General features: G+C 44.0%; 1 protein-coding gene across 3 annotated transcripts in view; it reads left to right on the top strand.

Annotated features, from left to right (window-relative positions):
• The first annotated feature begins 12,423 nt into the window (after positions 1 to 12,423).
• Positions 12,424 to 19,220, top strand: part of PRKAG2 (protein kinase AMP-activated non-catalytic subunit gamma 2) — a 205,081-nt gene continuing 198,284 nt past the window's right edge. Inside the window, exon 1 of one of the 3 annotated variants that reach the window (XM_083705128.1) lies at positions 12,424 to 13,944. Coding sequence is in view for 1 of the 3 variants with exons in the window: in XM_083705131.1 (XP_083561257.1) it covers positions 13,846 to 13,944 (99 nt within the window). In the remaining 2 variants the exon portion in view is untranslated. The remainder of the gene's footprint in view (positions 13,945 to 19,220) is intronic. The other 2 variants (XM_083705131.1, XM_083705129.1) reach the window with 2 other exon arrangements.

Here is a 19,220-nt window from a genome sequence, read left to right as displayed (position 1 = left end):
TTTTTAACTACTTTGTTTCTCAGTGCAGAATTAAAGCAGCCAGGCTGGCCATGGATGGCACAGAAAAATATATATGCAATGTTGCATTTATTTTTGTTTTTATTTTTAAAGAATCTGTTTATTAATTTTCACCATAAAATTACAACTCCATAGAAACGAAACATCAACAGAAATGTGCTTTTTAAATATTTGAATTGTTCCAACTTTACGCCTTAACTCTGCACTGAATACACTTTTTAAAAAATACTTAATTACATATTAACATGTGTCCTTGTAAGGCAGAGCCCAAGTTGGAATTACATGAAAGCTAATTATTGACCAGCTTATGGTATCATAATATTTGATCTAAACTCTCTCATTCCCCCCCTTTTTTCTCTTGTGCTCTTTGAGCAAGAAAACTCCCAGGGGCACTCCCTTTATAATCACTACAAAATAAACCCTTGCAGCGGTTCTCAACTTGTGGGTCCCCATATATTGTTGGACTACAACTCTCACCATCCCTGAGCTCTGGCCTTGCTAGCTAGGGGTGTTGGGAGTTGTAGTTCAACAACATTTGGGGACCCACAGGTTGAGAAAGGCCGCTAGAGTCTAGACGTTTAATCAAGGCATCTAATAAGTACTGAGCCATTGCCAACAGCTCAGTGTGTGTGTGTGTGTGTGTGTGTGTGTGTAATTTTTTCATAACAAGGATGCAGGAAAAAAGGTGTATAGGTCCATGAGATTATAGAGCTGTGTGAAGATCTGATATGTAAAGGAACTCAAAAACAAGGCTGCCTGTAAATTTCAAAGAGGCAAAACATGGTGTTTAATTTGGCAAGTTCAAAAGTGGAGGAGATTGCTCAACACTTCTGTGACAGAGAAACCATGTGGGGAAAAATAGGTTGAGTGCTGGCATTTGGCTCTTGTTAAAAGAAATATATATGCTCCAAAATGCTAAGGATTCTTTTTTAAATAAATTATAATATAAGGACACAGTTATAGCTTGTGCCAGCAATATTGCCAAGATAAGATGCCTTTTGGATAATGTTGTGTAACACAGGTTATAAATTCAGCATTGGAAAAGCTGGAATACTAAATTGGAAGGGAAGCACAACCACAATCTGCTGCCCAAATACTAGGTGAGGATGGCCAATTTTAAGGCCCCTTCTCTCCCTTCTTGCAGGTTTTAAACCTTAAAATCAGTCCTAGATATGTCAAGAAACTGCTATTAATGAGGGTGCAGAAGGAGAGTGTCTTCTTTGCAGTAGCAAAGTAATTAAGCTACTTTACTGAGAACAGCTCACAAAGATATGAGCATAAATACATATTGTGGGGTTGTTCCTGCTAACATAGCTAAGGAGGGTGGGGACAATCAACCTGGAGGTGTTCATGGCACCTGGAATATAAGATGGATGGATGCAAGCACAAAAGTTTTCTGACCTCAACTTATTACTATTGCCCCCTGACCCTACCCACAACAAGAGATAGTTCACCAATCCTACTGAGAAGAAAGGTTTTGTAGCATGTCTCCTAATTTGCGTTTAGAGTATTAGGGGACATAGCAGGGTTGCTATATATGTCTACACATTAGGGGGGTTTTTTTAGGCTTGGTCTAGACATGTATCTTCCTGTTATGGACATCACCTTATGCATTATTTTACTATCCTTATACAAGGTCCTATGTGTCCATATCATCACATGCTAGCTGGAACTAGTTACTCCTGTTGTGAATATATCCTTCCTAACCCCCATTGAAGCTCAATATTAATGTGATCAGGAGAAATCAAAATTAGTTTTAAGGATGTTTCACAAATAAACATATAATCTTTTCATATGCTCTACCGACTGAGCTATCCCAGATTATATTTTATTACACAACTTGTTTTTAATGTTTGATATTTTTTTTAGTAGTATTTTAAATGAATATTTTCACTTGTCTCTTGTAAATTGCTTAGAGGTATTTTGTTCTAGTAAACAAAATATTCATTTTGTTAAATGAATGAACGAATGAAACCCTAGGGAAAGTAGTTATCTGTGAGACACTAAGGGTCTCCTACAAATAATTCTAAACATCCATTCCAAATTATGATTCTCAAGTTTCTTTAAGAGAAGCCATGGTTGTCAAGGTGGTATGAAACTGACATAAGCATTACACCCAGGGCTATAGGTAGATTTGGATATAACTGTTCCTTATAGGGGGGGGGATCTGTGAAAGGAAAGAAAGAAAGAAAGAAAGAAGGAAAGAAAGAAAGAATCATGCCTCAATGCTGCCTGTTGCTAAGGGCCTAATTTTCAGTGATGTGTGTGTGTTTTGTGGGTGGAAAGACTTGGTATGATTAAGCTTTGTTCTGGTAGATTGAATTTTCACTATACCATATTGAAGTGGTGACGGATTTTTTTGGTAAGAAGATGGAATGTTTTTTTTAAAAAAAGCTGTCTGATCTTGTTTTAATTAGAATTCTGCAAGTGAGTTAAATGAAGCAGAACTTCACCCGAGGAAGATGAACAGTGTTTTGTTGTCTTTTTCTGAATGCTAGAAAAGAAGCTAGTATATGCTGATTGAATTTCAAGTAGCAATAGAACAAATATGTAAAGGATAATTGTCTCTCAATCCAAGGCTGATTTCCTCTTCAGTTTCCCCTCATATGGGAAAATCAAGGGTCAGCTATTGCAAGGACAACCGAAATCAATTCATTTTTCTGTCTGAGGTGAAGCACAAGTTGGCATTGTGTGTATAGGAAACTGACCATTGTGGTAATTGAATTTTACTTCACCACATGTCCTCCATTGCACCTGAGGACATCTAGCTAGCTTAGAGGACTGACTGACCCCACTCTGAGCCTCTGCTACCAGAGGCAGCCGCTCATTCTACCTAATAGTAGAGCTGGCCATGAGACTGTCCACCTTTTTTTCCGCCCACATGCTTGTAATGTACGGTACATTTATGTGGTTGCCACCTGGTGGTGAAAACACTAAAGTGCTTATTGAGAAAAGTTGGGACCAAGCATGCTCAAAGCAGCCTGTTTTGTTTTTTTAGGAGTAGTTCCAAACTCAAAAACTATGTAGCAAAAGCTAATAAATAAAACCAGTTACTGTTTCATCTTACTGGTGTAACCTACAGAAGCCAGGTGATTACACCCCATAGGGAAATTCGTTTTGCGAAGCGCCTCCAAAACGGAAAACCCTTTCGTCTAGCGGGTTTTCCGTCTTGCGAGGCGTTCGTCTTGCGGGGCACCACTGTAAAGACTTTCACTAGCTGTCTTATTTGTTGCAAAATCCCCAGTGTATTACAGTATTTGTAAGCTTGAAAACCTGCTCTGGAGGAGTGGAGATGTTGTCATGATTGTCACAAGTGCCCGCCAATCAGCACTGCACCTAGCCACCCCTCAAGTGCAAACAGTAAGAATGGGTTTCTGCCGATCTTAGTGCTTAAGAGAAGGGCTGTACATCAGATTTAAGTTGAGAAGGCGCAACGTTGCAGTGGGCACCACTGCTCAAATTATCGATATTTGGACACATCACTTCGGCTGCAAAACTGATCCCATAATTCATCATCATAAACTTTACTGCACTAGCCAAAGGCATAATCCAAAAACATCAGAAATCACTACTTATACAGTAAAACCACAGTCAAATCTAAAATTCTTTGCTACATAGGATAATAGGTAATTCTCATATAAAATATACATATTAAATCTCTGAGTCCGCTTTGCAGGTATCTAATTCTTTTGTCCTAATCTTCCCAGCTGCCAAGGCATGATTATTATTTTTTAAAACTTATGAATCATAATTCATTTTCTTTCATTATTTCTTCTTTCCACCAACAGTAATTGACAGAAGCTGCTACATGTAAAAATTCCCAATCCTTTATGTAATGAAATTACCAATAATCATGCTTGTCATTTTATTACTACTCACTGTTTATACTGAGCTCTATATTTGACTAGTCAAAAATGTGTTGTAGGTAAATGCAAATGCCATAAATGCATACATTATCAATGACACCTAAGGTGATAATGCAGCTAGAGTCATAACCTAAGGAATGGTGCGAAATTGTTATGTGGAATGCTTGGTCTTTCTGGACTGACCCACCATCGCACTTGGTTTCTTAACAACTAAGACTTTTTCTTGTATTAACTTCGGGATTTCTCTTCCCTCTCTCTCTCTCTCTCTCTCTCTCTCTCTCTCTCTCTCTAGATCAGCCTTTCTCAACCTTGGGACCCCAGATGTTGTTTGACTACAACTCCCATCATCCCTGAATACTGGTTCTGGTAGATCAGGATGATCTTATGGGGACCCAAGGTTGAGAAAGGTTGCTCTAGATCAGTGTTTCCCAACCTTGTGCCTCCAGATGTTTTTGGCCTACAACTCCCATCATCCCTAGCTAGCAAGACCAGTGGTCAGGGATGATGGGAGTTGTAGGCCAAAAACATCTGGAGGCACAAGGTTGGGAAACACTGCTCTAGATGATGCTCTGTATCATGGGGAAGCTGTGGACCAGAAGATGTTGTTAGAATCCAACCCACATCAACTTGGTATGATGGAATCCAACAACATCCAGAGATTCTTCACCCCGATGTAAAATATGCATATCTGAACACTATGCCTCTGAAGAAAGAAAGAAAGTTACACTTCTGTTCATGGCAAAAGTGAACAGCAGATGAAGCCACTTTTCGTTAGTGTTCTAAAAGTGTCATGATGAGAAAGGATGTCATGTTCCATTGCTCTGTGTGGGTGGGGAGTAACATAAATCAATTTAAAAATAAACCCAGGGTGAATGTACAAATGGGCCCTTTTTCCAGGCTATGCTCATTCTTCTGCTTTTTATTTATTTCTGCGCAGCAGCTGTTTAGAAGCGAGCCCCAGAGCATTTTTACACAGCAGACCAAGACCAGTTTTATGCCAGTTTAAGTGCCACGGCACAAATAATTCTGGGAACTATTTGATGAGAGTTCTAACAACTACATTGAAGTTCTCTCATAGAACTACAATTCCCAGGGATCCCTAATAAAAGTATGGTCTGTCCATTTACTTTTTGCATTTACATGCCTTATTTCTGCCAAGGCACTTTACAGTCTTAAGGGACTAAAACAAATGACGTAATAACCAAGGTTGGCTGTGGGGGGAGAGTTCAACTGCAGCAGGCCCTGTTGCTCTCTGTGCCTGCCTCTTTGCTCTATATATTTTGGCTGTGTTGCATATTTGTTTTTCTTTATTGCACTCCTTTCTTTCAAGAAGCTTAAGGAATGCCTTACCCTGTGTGTCCCAAGCTGGTCACTGGGATCATCTAAGGGAGTAAAGGACTTGACTTCTGGGGAAAGAGTTGCTAGATATTTAAGGGAACCATAAACTGTAAACTTAAACTACCAGCTGACAGCAATCCTAAACTGGGTTTCCCAGATGCTGGCAGGGCCAGAAAAAAACAAAGGATTTCAAATCAGCAGATGGAGTTCTTTTCATACTTTGGAATGGTCCTGTTTCCTGGGCCAGTTATAAACAAGGATCTGTAGCTTTTTCTTCCGCAGGGTCACAGTGCACAGCTGTGCAATAGAGGCATGCAGAGAACTGGTCTGTATTGACCAACTAGCTATGGACTTTGGGTTGTGTGGGCAGAAACCTGTTCGATTGATGGACGACAACCAAAGCTGACTGACATACTCTCAAAGCGATAAGTTTCATGTAAGAACTAAACACATTAGGGTGAAATACCACTATGTGTGTGAGGTGATACAATAAGGACTTGTTGAATTGGCATAGAAACATTCTGACCAAGCTACTACCGAGAGACGGTCTGGAGAACCTTCAAGTCAATATGAGACTGGGTGGTTCATTAATTGTGCATGCAATTGTTATATTTGCCTGAGAAGTGCAACCAGCCTTATATAACCAACATGCTTTAGTCTAATGCATGAAGGGGTTAATGCCATAGAGTAAGCTGTACGGCCAGGCTTAGCTATGTCCACTTCCCTCAACAATAAGACTATTGTTCCTCCTCAGTTAATCTGAGAAGCTCAGTATATAAAGAGGTTTGAGCTAGTTGTTCCAGCTCAAACTGCATGCCTCTCATCAGCCATTATTGAGTTCCTCTACCAATAATTTAGGAACGTTCACCACTTGGAACTAAACTAAGTTTTACTACAGTGTAACCTTTCTGACTGATGTATGGAAAAGCACATAAACCCAACCTTTTAATAGTTTGTAAGTAAACCACTTTTAACTTACTTAATGTGCAGTCTGTTCCCATGCCAGGGGAAGAGGGGACTATTTTTGAACTCATTTTAAAGGGTACATTTTAAAGGTCTCATAGCCTATACTTCAATGCTTTGCTTTGCTACACATTTTGTGATTTTAAATCTCTCCTGGGGTTCTCTCACCAAAGGGAACTTGCCCCTAACCTGGACCTTGGCATCCAGGAATTTTTCTTGTGTTTATTTATGATCAAGGCTAGTTTTTGGACCCTGCCAAAATCCCAGCTGCATGTACTTTGGTGTTATCAGTTCCACTGTGTGCCTCAAAAGAACGGCAGTTTTATCTGGCCTGCAGCCAGGGAACTTTCAACAATCAGGAAATCCAGAAGTGGGAAATTTGCAAACCTTAGAAGGAGGCAGGTAGCTGACTGAATAGAAATTTGCTCTTTGATCCTTCAGCAGCACCATTAAAGGCTTATCAAGCTGGGCATCCATCTTACAAATGAATGGGGCCTGCCACTTTAATAGCCATTGGGTGAGCCAACACCACACCAAGTTAAATTGTGCCAAAGAGTGTCATTTGTGGTCTAATATGTTGCCTAATCCGATGGCCTGCAGTTTGTTGATTTTTTAAATGTCACCATGTTTTCAATAATCATAAACATCAGCCCAATACCATTTCTGCTAGTGTTAGTTAATGTTCTGCATGAGTTTCCTCCCTGCAAAAGGTGGAACATGATACATGATGGCAGGCCTCACAGGGCTGGTGTGGATGATGCACAAAGGACTGCAGGAAACCTTGCATGCTAAGGATATGTCAGCATGGGGTTTTCCAGTGCTTCCAATGTAGTTTTCAAATAAACCTAACCCCACCTCAGGGGTCTTCTTCCATACCCTCCTTTCCCAATCCAAGTCAACATTTACATCGGGGACATAATGTGTTTGTTTACAAATGTGCAAGCTGAGTGGGTGTTTCAGGATGCAGAAGCAAGCACACAGGTTGGAAGTGTCAGTCCTCCCGGCATCCTAAATCCAAATCAGTTTTCCATCAGCTGTATTGAAATTGCTGCTATTAAGCTCTTCTCGCACATATTGGTTTGAGCTTCTACCCTGTGATTCCAGAGGCCCATTCGTGCAGCCTGCAGCAAGCAGGGGGAGACAGAACTGCCTATCTCAGATTTGCTCAGCTTGGCACATGACCCAATCTGCCGTGATGTGGTATAAGGTTTTCCACATGTTTGTCAAGCAAGCTGTATGTTTGTCAGGATCTTTATGTAGGCAGTTCTCAGAGACAAGTTTGAATCTGGTAGGTAAGGCTGTTATGAAGTCTCATGTTCCCACAGCTTTCAGAAATGCAATCAAAATAAGTGTGGAAAATGTTTATCAAGAGGCAAATGTGTGGGGGCGTTTTGAGAGAGCTGCAATTTTTGACAGAAAATACATAAAGTACAATCAGTTGCAAATTATGCCTGGTATTGGCAGCTCTCTTTATAATAGAAGGTAATGAAAAAGAGAATTTTACTTGTAAAAATAGTGTATTTGCAGAATACCACCCTCCTATGTACTATGCATCAAAATGTAAAAGCTGAGCTAGTCATTATGTTTGCTTATGGGATGAAGAGTATAAAACAGTGTGACCAAAGCTCAGAGCAAACATACTGTAAACATTTTAAGAAGTCTGGGAATGTTCTGCAGGTTTTTATAAGGGAACATTTGACTTCCATAACCCAGATGTAAGGGTAGCTGAGGTGGGGGCAAATTGTGTGATGAAATAAAAACAAAAAACTGTCATATGCCAACTTTCTCTGCCTTTCCCCCTCCCTCCTTTGAAATATCAATACAGGTTTCTGCATTGCAAAGATCCAGACTCAGCCTAACTCTTTCCAAATGACTTTGTGGTTGTATTTTTAATGTGTACTAGTGCTGAAAGATCATATTGTTACCATGCCAAAAACTGGCCCCTGTCCAGATATGACATTGCTGCCCCCAAATTGAAATGAAGATGCGTTTCTTTATGAAACATGTGCGGGACTAAACAAAAGCAAATCAAGTAAAAATGCATTGCTAATGGCTGTTAAAATCTAAGCACTAGGGTTGCTCTAAAAGTGATTAGGCAGTCACCAAGCAATTTATTTTGGAATGGTATTTCCTTGCTCTAGGCCCCTGATGGTTTCATGTTTGAGGTTTTGCTTTAAACTGTTCAGGACTATTGGCGGAGAGTGTTTGTTTGTACTAAGCTAAATCACTGGAGAAGATGTTGCTTAGTTTGTACTCTGCTAACTGGAGGCACAGTGTTTCCAGCTTGAGAGGCATTAATTGAAATCCATATGCAACCTGGTCCCTTCACATCTCTGCCCTTCTCTCTGCATAGTCAAGGTTGCAACTCTTAAGGATGCAGGTGCATGCACTGTATGGGACAGACCCTTCAGAGCAGTTGGCTTGCAGTGGGAATAGTACTGCTAAGGCGTTTCAGGGTGTCTTGCAGACCTGGTGGGTTTGATCATTCTTAGCTGTACAAGGAACTGAAAGGTTTTTATCTGTTGTGACCTTGTCTTGTGATTGTGTGTTGTACATTCAGTTTAATAAGTTTAAGGCTGCAGTCCTATCTTTTTAGGAAATAAGGCCTATTGATCACAGTGAGACTTACTTCCAGGTAAGCACACACAGAGAAAACAAACATTTTATATTCTTATAAGAAAAATGTTTGGCTTCTGCCTCCCATCAGTTTCTCTGATCAAAACGATGCCGTTTCCAAGGCGGATGAAGGCAGACGCCAAACCATTTTGCTGTAAGAATTTAAAATGTCTGTTTTGTTAGTCATATTGAAACCATAGTGGGAACCGAAGCCTAGTCTTCCCTGTTTTGCTAGAAGCCTTTTTGATGACTCAGGCACCCTTAAGAACAGCTCTCTCAGCTGGCTGATTCGAAAGGCAAACATGCTGAATGACTACAGTCAATTCAATAAAACTTGGTTGGCAAGACAAGCAGAGAGAACACTGGGCCATTTACAGGACCCCGATAGCCTCACAAAGGTGGACATCTTTGGCTCAGGTCCAGACTTTGCAGATTCTAAGGGGTTTTGTTTGCTTCTTGTCTTAGTCGGTGGTATTACTTTTCTTCACTTCTCATTGCACTCTCTTATTTCTCCACCTCTTTCTTTCATCTGCACATAAAGTCCTGAGTTTAGAGCTGGTAGAAAGGGCCTCAGAATTAAACACCTCCTTAGACATGGATCCTGGTGGGTTCGATGCAGGCATGTTGCCACTACTATTTGCAAAACACTTTGTGTTGTTGTTTAAAATTTATGTTGTATAAATTTATGAAACAAATGAAATAAACAAACCACTCTGCAGTGGTTTCCTAATATACAGAAATAAATCAGGAATTGCCTGCCTTGCAGTATTTGGGACTTTTTAGTTTAGGGAGAAGGCGAGTGACATGGCAGACGTTTATAAAATTATCCATGGAAAGGGGATAGAGAGAAGTTTTGTCCTCCCTCTGTCATAATACTAGAATATGTGGGCACCCATTGAAGCTGAATTTTGGATGATTCAGGGCAGAAAGCGTATTTTTTGCTCTATAAGACTCACTTTTCCCCTCCTAAAAAGTAAGGGGAAATGTGTGTGCGTCTTATGGAGTGAATGCAGGCTGCGCAGCTATCCCAGAAGCCAGAACAGCAAGAGGGATTGCTGCTTTCACTGTGCAGCGATCCCTCTTGCTGTTCTGGCTCCTGAGATTCAGAATATATTTTTAATTGTTTTCCTTCTCCAAAAACTAGGTGCGTCTTGTGGTCTGGTGTGTCTTATAGAGCAAAAAATACGGTAATTCTTTATGCAGCGCATAGTGAAACTATGGAACTGTCTTTCCCTTCAACATCTGAAGTTCAGGAAGTTTTTAATATGTGACATTTCAATGTATTTTTAATCATTGTTGGAAGCCGCCCAGAGTGCCTGGGGAAGCCCAGCCAGATGGGCGGGGTACAAATAAATTATTATTATTATTATTATTATTATTATTATTATTATTATTGGTGTAAGCACACCAGAGCTGGCCTGGGCAACCACTGCAGCAAAGACATGGGAACACCAACATGCTGCAAAATTGTTTATAGCACATGTGAAACCATAACTAGATCTTTGTGCAAAAGCACAAACAGTCAGCGGGCAACATTCCAGATCACTGAAGCCTAGAAGTTTTGTTCAAAGGAGAATGCATGCTCAAGTAGATCTACTGGAGCACACTTTGGACCTTAAGATCATGCTAGGTGACCAATAGATGCACAGGGTTTGTGAAGGCTCAGAGCTGCCCCAGTGGTCCAGTTTAGTGCAAAACGGTGCACATTGCAATCTAGGAAGAGGTGGTTGAAAGCTGTTATCTGGGCTGTTTAAGACATGCTGAGATTACAGACGTAGGAAGAGCTCCTGGCTTAGAGTTTACTCCTGCTCTCTCTGACGGTTTTTGTTTGGATGGGGAGCAGACCAGCCTTTGCCTTTGTCTTTAGACAGCAGGAAGAGTGAATCTGTAGAGGAGCATTAGTTTTTAATATAAAAAAGATAGGTTGCTGATGTTTTTGTCGCCTTAAATGTTTGTAAGTTATATTTTATTGCTTGCACTTTATTACTGGTGGATATCTTGTTGGGGGGTTGTTGTTTTTTTTTGTATCTAGATCTTGTTGTGAATCACGTGAAAATTGTTCAGTTTGGTTGTGTATTTTTTAAATGTTCATTTATTGTTTATTACTACTTTCACTATGTTGCAGCTATGTGTCCTTTTCCTGCTGCAAGCCGCCTTGAGCATGGTTTGAACTGTGGAACTGTGGCATACGAATAAAATTATGTATGCATGGAATGGCAGAGCTTGTCCTGGGGTGGAAGATCACGCCTCTTCTGAATTTCTAGTTTGTCTTAGTTTGCCTTGCCTCTCCTTCAATCTCTTGCTTTGACATCTGCAGTATTTTCAACACATGCAAGGTATATTCCATTAAAAAATGGCTCTCGTTTTGTATTCTGCCTCCAACAGCAACAAAGCACACACATGAATGCAGAGTATAATGCCATACACGTGAAAAGGTCCTTTAAAAAGCAAAGGATTAGTATCAGGCATGGCCCAACTCGGCCCTCCAGATGTTTAGGGACTACAGTTCCCATCATCCCTGACCACTGGTCCTGTTAGCCGGGGATGATGGGAGTTGTAGTCCCTAAACATCTGGAGGGCCGAGTTTGGCCATGCCTGGATCAGTTTGACCCTCACCCCACCCCACATTTGAACATGGACAATTAAAAAAAAATCATTTGAAAACGAAAAAGCTTGTTTACTCCTATGGGTATGCACTTACCAAAATATTCTTTAAAATATGATAAGACTTTTAAGCAGCGCAGAGGCTATGCACCCCTTCCTCCACCTTTGCCCAGCTGAAGCCGTTTCACCTCTTTCGGACTACAAATCCCATCCCACGCAGGCCGGGGCTGATGTGAGTTGTAGTTCTAAACAGCTGGCAGGGCTTCAGCTAGCCCAGGGGTCTGCAACCCGCGGCTCCGGAGCTGCATGTGGCTCTTTTACACCTTTGCCGCGGCTCTGGGGCGGATACTAGCGAGGGGAGGAGGCGCATTGTGCGCCGCGACACTCCCCACTGTGGCGGGCGCTGTACTGGCTGTGACATCGCATGGGGGTGGTGCGTACGTTAGTCACTCACCGTCCCGACGTCACCTTCCCACCTGCCCGCCCGCTACATTGTAAGGGGCACGTACGCTGCTCACTGCATTGAAAGGGGGCATGTATGCTGGTCACTGTTTTGAAAGGGAGTGAAGAACATACACACACAAAAAAGGTAACTTGATAAATTTTACGTTTATTTCTATGAGGAGGAGTAATTCTGAGGGGTCAAACAAATAAATAATAAAAAAGTGACAAAAAAGTTATTTTTATAATGACGAGTTTTGCGGCTCCCAGTTTTTTTTTTCTTCGGAAACGGGTCCATGTGGCTCTTTTTGTCTTAAAGGTTGCAGACCCCTGAGCTAGCCAAAGGCTTGCCTTCGCCAGCAGCTTCGTGTCCAAACCGTGTAGTAAACCTTTCGCCTGCAGCTGCGGCTTCGCCCTCGGCCAGCGGCAACCAGCGCCACCTGCCGGCCGCGCCTCTGGCAGAGAAGGCAGCTTGGGCACGACCGACGCAGCCTTTCGCAACGGCGCCTTGCCCGAGGCGGGGGAAGGAGCCGCCTTCCTTCTGCAAACCCAGAAAGCGCGTTTGTGCACAATCGCAGCTCTCCCGCCGCCTTACCCAGACCAACAACGTTTGCAGCACAGGAAAACTACAAGCATCCAAGCATCATCATCATTATTATTATTATTATTATTTTACCGGGGGGGTGCTCCTCGTAGGGAAGAATATTGATGCCCTTTTCGGAATATCATTCCCCTATTTAATTTTTTAAAAAGAGGGTGCCATATAGCATGGCTATGCAGCTAAGCCCCGATTTCAAAGCGGGATCAACCGATTCCTCCCCAATCTTGGCTCCATCTGCTCAGGCGATGATCAAGAGAGGAGGAGGCAGCCCCGGGGATGTCCTTGAAGACGGGATCCCCCGCCGAGATCCTTCCTCGGCTCGACCTTGGTTCTGGAGACGCGTGGAGGGGCGTGGGCCGCGGGGCGGGGCGCGCGCTCTGCGCTGGGGGAGAGAAAGTTGTCTTTCGTGATTTTGCACTTCCTGTTCGGCAGCAGCAGCGTCCTCCTCTCTTCTCCTCGAATATATATATATATTTATATATATATATACACGCGCGCGCGCAGAGCTTGGCGACTGCCTTCCCGGGCTGGGTTTCCTTGCTCGCTCGCGCGTGCTCCTTTCGCTTGGATCTTGCGCAAGCAGCTGTCAGAAAGCGTCCTCGCTTGCAGAGCGCGAAACGGGAACCGCAAGCAGTGCTGGGTGATCCGCTCACCTCCCTCCCTCCCTCCCTCCCCGGGTCACTTGTGTTTGCAAACTGCAGCCGCCTGCCTGCCTGAGAGTCTTGTTTTGCAGCGCGAAAGGAAACCAGCTCTTCAACGCGAATTGCATCTCTTCCTCCGGTGGGGCGGACCTGGGCACTGGAGCCCAGACTTGGCACTACAGAGCAGAGAGGGAGGGGGGGCTGCTTTTCTGCAAAACAGCCTCCGCATTCAGATTAATCTGCGCGATTACTCTCAATTGTGTTGGGTGCACCTCCTTGCTTTCGCCCTCCGGGCACGCTGACTCAGAAGACATGCCCATCTCCTGCTGCGCAGGGGGAAGGAAACTTTTGCAGCCGCCCAGAAGCGCGGGCTGCTTCTGAATCGGCCCAGGAGTTCCCTGCTGCAGCCTGAGCTTTGGCTAGCTTTCTCGCAGCCTTCCAACCATTGCGCTTTTTTTCCCTGCACGATGCGAGGCGCCTTCTTCCGCCTCTCCTTCCCAGACCCATCCCGTGCCCTTGAGGACCCCGAGCAGCCGCTGTGGTCGTAACACCCCCCTCCCTCCAAGCTTGGGACGTCCCTCTTTACAGCCAAAGGAAAAACAACGCAATATAAAACGAGGAGCTCCAAAGACCCATCACTTGGCGCGGAGGAGCTTGGAGAGGGTTAGCCGAAGAGCCTGGCTGGAGGAGAGACCTGGCCGGGCCGGTTCCCGCGGGCCTCTCCTCCGACCTTCCCGTCGGAAGGGACATCGGAGAGATGGGAAGCACCGCTATGGACCACAAGAAGAAAGATGCAGCGCCGGGTGGCAAGAAGAGCAGCGGCCAGAAGAAGCGCCTTCTGCGAGTCCACATCCCAGTAAGTTGCGCCTTCCTGATCGATCTCGTTCTCTCTCCCTCTCCTTTCCCCCTGCTCGATTCCTAGCTCTGGCAAAGACCGAAAAGCGAGTTATTGTTGTCTTCTCTTTTCTCTGGCCAGTTAAGAGCTATAGAGAAGTTGATGCACCTCTCCTCCACCCCCCCCCATCCCATGTTATCTCCTTTGCAGCGCGAGCTCTCTCTTTTGCAGCAACAGGTTGGGAGGGGGGTGGGGCACGAAAGGAATGTGCTCATGCCTGTCACTCAAAAGCCACAATTGGGGAACGGCTCTTTTTTGTGGGGGGTGGTAGAAAAGGGTGAGAGCAATGGGGCAGCCGTGCCCTGACACTTTGGCAGCCACCCTTTTTCTAGGGAGGGATTTATGTGCAATGCAACATAAGAAAACGTGTTTACATTTTATAAGCCACCCATCCATCCAAGCTGTCTGGAAGGTTATGCAATAAAATACGACAAAAAATGTATTTTGAAGCACAGTGCAAAATAAAACAAAAGCTCTTGGAGAGAGAAGCAACCCCCCCCCCCAGCAAACTCTGTCCCCCATCAAAGCAGGTTTAAAACACAGCGAGGGGGTAACATGGTGCAAGCAATAGTAACAGCCCTGAAGCAGCTGTGGATTGGAATTAAAAGGCCTGGGGGAGCAGGAAGAAGCATAGGCGCCAGGTGAGTCTCTCTGGGGGTGGCATTCCTTACTCAGAAGTAAGCCCCGTGGCATTCAATGGGACTAATGCTCAATGAGTGTGCACAGCTTTTACAGCCTCCGTCTGGTTTCTCTGCCAGCTGGTCGTGGGCTCCAAACACTTCCCAAGGCTCAGAGAGGTGAAGCCCAGTTTGAGGACTGTGATGCTACACAGACACCCACGTGCATCTGCTTAAACCAGACTCCAGCCTGAATGGAAAAGCTGCATTAGCCAGATCGTACAAGTGAATTGAAAAATAAAGCATTGGTTGCCTGCCTTCTACTCACGACAAGCTCACATTCATGCAAACTGCTGCACGGAGACTTAAGAGGGGGCTTAGTTTGCAACCCTACACTTGCTTCCCCGTATAGGGTTGTACTGCGAAGGTGCCCTTGATCGCCATACAGTACTTTTAAAGCAGCTCTTTGGGTTTGAAGCTGTCCTGGGATCTAAGCAACTTTTGCCTTGAGGGTTGGGCACTTCTCATTGTGCAGCTCCTGGAGAACATTCGCTAAGATGGTGTCCTCCACATGTTTTGGACTTTGACTCCAATAGGCTGCCTGGGACTTATGGGAGCTGTAGTCTGAAACATTTGGAGGGCACCTGGCTGACAGAGGCTGCTTTAGACAGGGCGGCATACAAATTTAATAAATAATAGTAATAATAACTGCTTTGTGAGAAGTTCCAGGATAAAAGGTCCTCACTGCTAAGCCATACGAGAACACAAAATGTTATTTTGTATATTGAGTTCCAGGACACGGTCTATCCAAGTTTTCTTGTGCACCATATATAGGATATTGATATGGTGCACCATATATAGGATCACACTGCCATTAACCCTTGATGTCCTGTTTGCCATAAGCAAAAATGGCTTAGATAACCCATAAGAAGGTATTGAAAGAGTAGAAAATGTCCACCTTCATCTTCTCATCTGATCTGCAACAGAATGAGATGGTAGCATCTCAAGGTGGCCAAATAGCCTCCACCACTTCAAGCTGATGGTGGTGGGCTTGCATTTAGGATGGCTCTTCTCCCCCATGCAAAGGGTGCACACCTCAAAAGAAAACAAACATCCATGCAAGCAGAAGCTAGTGCAACAGAAACCCTGGAGCACTGTGGCAAGACAATGCTGTAGAAACAAAACTGAGCTAGATGGACCAATTGGACTCAGTATATAGCAGCTTCTGATGTTCCCTAGTGAGTTAGTTTCTTGCGGACAGTTGAAAGTGGTCTCCATGCTACCCTTTTCACTTATTACTTGTATTGATCAGAGTTGGGAAAGTAGAGGTATAAATCCCAAGGGGCGAACTCTGTTGACTGTAGCACAGGGCATCACAATTCCCGTTTCCTGTGAAAAGAGGGGCGACCCAGTGGAACTGCACTTCTTCAGTGGTACTCTTGAGCAAGCAGAAGTTTGCAAGCGCTTGCTGCGACGTTCCTTGATGCCTGTGGGCATGTTCTGTAGCTCCACATACTTTTCGTCGGGCGTGACAGGTATTCTCTCTCACTGGCGTTCAGACATTGAAGCATCGCTGAGTAGTGAGAAGAGCACTGGAATAAGCTATGCACAATCTGATAGTGAGGAACAGGTTCGCTTGTAATAATGCCCTTCCTGTGAGTTGCTTTGGGAGCACGGAGAAGTGAAAAATGGTTCTGCACACGGAAGCACCTTAACCCACATACTTGTCGCCACACAAACAGGATCCCAGCCTAACTCAGTATCAGTTCTTTATTGTTGGCCTGTGAATTTATATGCTCGGTCATCAACACAGATGAGAATCCCTAGTCTGTGTGCATATGCATCGAGGGCAGAGGAGGTTGGAAGTTTAACTGTTTTTGAATATTCCTTACTGTGATTTAGCCATTCAGTAAGTTGTTAGAAGCACAGGAAACTGCCTTATAATGATTCAGTTCATAGGAGCCAACTCCTAGGGGCTGAGATTCCTTCGCCCCCCCATAAAATATTTGAGCCCCCCCATTGATGGGCATTGCCATTCAAATGGTGTGTGTGCCACATCATGTGATCAGTTACGTGGGGCAGGGCTTACCTGCCCCCCATATTCAAGTTGACACCCATGATTCAGTTTCAGGCCATTGGCTGGTCTAGCTAAGTATTGTCTACATCCAGTGTTTGATATTCACCAGGCATTCTGTTCTGGCGACTGTAACCCTGGTTTAAGGAGCTATTTGGCGCCTAGCTTATATATCTGAGTTTCTAACACTACGTCAGAGGGTGGGGAACCAGTGGCCCTCCATATATTGTTGGGTTCTGCCTCTGTCCAGCATGGCCAGCGGTTAGGGATAATTGGAATTCTAGTCCATCAACATTGGAGAGCCACAGGTTTGCCACCTGTGATCTACCCTGGCTGCCATTGGCTGTCCATACTTTCGGAAAGAGTTATTTCCTGGTCACCATCTGAAGATGCCAGGGTTTGAATCCAAAACCTTCTGCATGCAAAGCATGTTCTCTACCCATCCCCATTTTAATTTGCCTTAAATTATTTTATGAACCTCCAGGCTAGAGAGTGACAAGCTCTTAGTAGCCTCACCTTCGTCCTAACCACACTTTATTGGAACTGAGGCTGTAAAGATTATGGTATAATCTCTCACACACTCACCTGGAAATTACACCTCTTGAACACAGTGGGATTTGTTCCCGAATAAACACAAACGGGATTGTGCCGCAAACTCTCATTTAACTCAGCGGGACTTGCTTCTGGGTTTAGGACTGACCTGTGGTCATGTTGGGAGAATAACCGCTATTTTGTGGCATGCAACCAGGTGTGTGTGTGGAGGTCTGTGTGCATTGACTGCCTCTGGACGGCAGATTGCTGGCTGGTTGGAGCAGTCAGAGTGTGTTAGGGTTGGAGTGGATGAATAGCTACTGGAAAAGTTTCCTTCTTTCTGTCACGGAACAACAGCAAAAGGGATGTTGTGCTGCTTCTGTGTTGACTGTGGGCAGGGGAATTTCCCCAAATGTCAGAGATCCCCTCTTCCTCAAGGGCAGGGACCCAGTCATATGTGCAAAAAGAGAAGTGTTACCACTATTGATGATTTGCATTACCGGCCTTTACCAGCAGGCACCAGGATAGGTTACAGGTGGCGCTGTGCTCTAAACCACTGAGCCTCTTGAGCTTGCCGATCGGAAGGTCGGCGGTTCAAATCCGCGCAACGGGGTGAGCTCCCCGTCCCAGCTTCAGTCAACTTAGCAGTTTGAAAGCACACCAGTGCAAGTAGATAAATAAGTACCACTGTGGCGGGAAGGTAAACAGTGTTTCCATGCGCTCTGGCACTCTTCACAGTTCTCCATGCGCCAGTAGTGGTTTAGTCATGCTGGCCACATTACCAGAAATCTGTCTGTGGACAAATGCTGGCTACCTCAGCTTGAAGTGAGATAATAATAATAATAATAATAATAATAATAATAATAATAATAATAATTTATTTACACCCTGCCCATCTGGCTGGGTTTCCCCAGCCACTCTGGGTGGCTTCCAACAAAAGATTAAAAAGACATTAAAACATCAGTCATTAAGAACTTCCCAAAACAGATGAGATGAGCGTCACACCCCCATAGTTGCCTTTGACTGGACTTAACTGCCCAGGGGTCCTTTACCTTCTACCTTCTACCTGTAAAGCAATATAATATTCAGAATTAAAAACAGAACATATTACAGTCACAGGTAGGGTGTGCTCTGAAAACACACCTCTCAAGGGTCAAAGGCCAGGCTAAATAGGGTGACATCCTGCCAAGAGCAGACATGATAGCCAAGTCTTTAAATTGTCCTCACATTTGTGGTGGCAGCCAGAGAATTGTGTGCACAAGTGCCTGTTTTTTGCTCTTCATGTGTGCCACAAAAGTAGTGTACATAGCACCTCTTCCCTCACCCCGAGCTTTTCTTGAGATAGCTTATTGGTGCATTTCCTCTAATCTGTCTCAAATGAGAACTTCATTTATTTTTATACCAAGGCACACAAAAATAAACTAGGCAGTGTCTTGGTTGAAAATGGAAGGTTCCTTCACCATTGCCCCACTTGAGGTAAATATCCGAAGAAATGCACCAATAAACTGAGATGAAGAGTTTAAAGATGGACTCCTTCAGCTCTTTCTAGACACTGCCTTTATTGCATAACAAGTGCAGTCAATAGTTGTTGGAAACTCGTGCAACAGATTTCTCTCCCCTTTCCCCTCAGGTTAGTGTGGCTTGTTGGGTTGGGATAAAGTTGCGACATTCTGGCATGCGGACAGTATTATTTTTGTCATTGTTAAAATCCACCACCCCTCCTTACTTAGCAAGAGTATTTGTTGTGATAGAGAGAGAGAGGCCAGCATGGAACATGATTGAGCAAGAATCAGGAATGCCCCGTATGTAAGAATGCTTTTGACTGAGGTGATTTTGGCTCTGGTTTGTGTGTGTTTTTAACTTGGCGAGGCTTTTCTTGCGATGCTTCTTCCTTGTGGTAAAATTGCCAGCTTCTACATCCTGTTGAAGAACAGAATGCTATGGCTGATTTTATTTATTTGTGCAATATTTCCCAGTAATTTATTTATTTTACAGTTATATATCCTCCAAGGAGT

The sequence above is a fragment of the Podarcis gaigeae genome, assembly GCF_964106915.1.
Source record: "Podarcis gaigeae genome assembly, chromosome: 12".
NCBI classification, from domain to species: domain Eukaryota; kingdom Metazoa; phylum Chordata; class Lepidosauria; order Squamata; family Lacertidae; genus Podarcis; species Podarcis gaigeae.
Note: the sequence above shows the minus strand (reverse complement) of the source record. Positions and strands in the feature narration are given on the sequence as shown.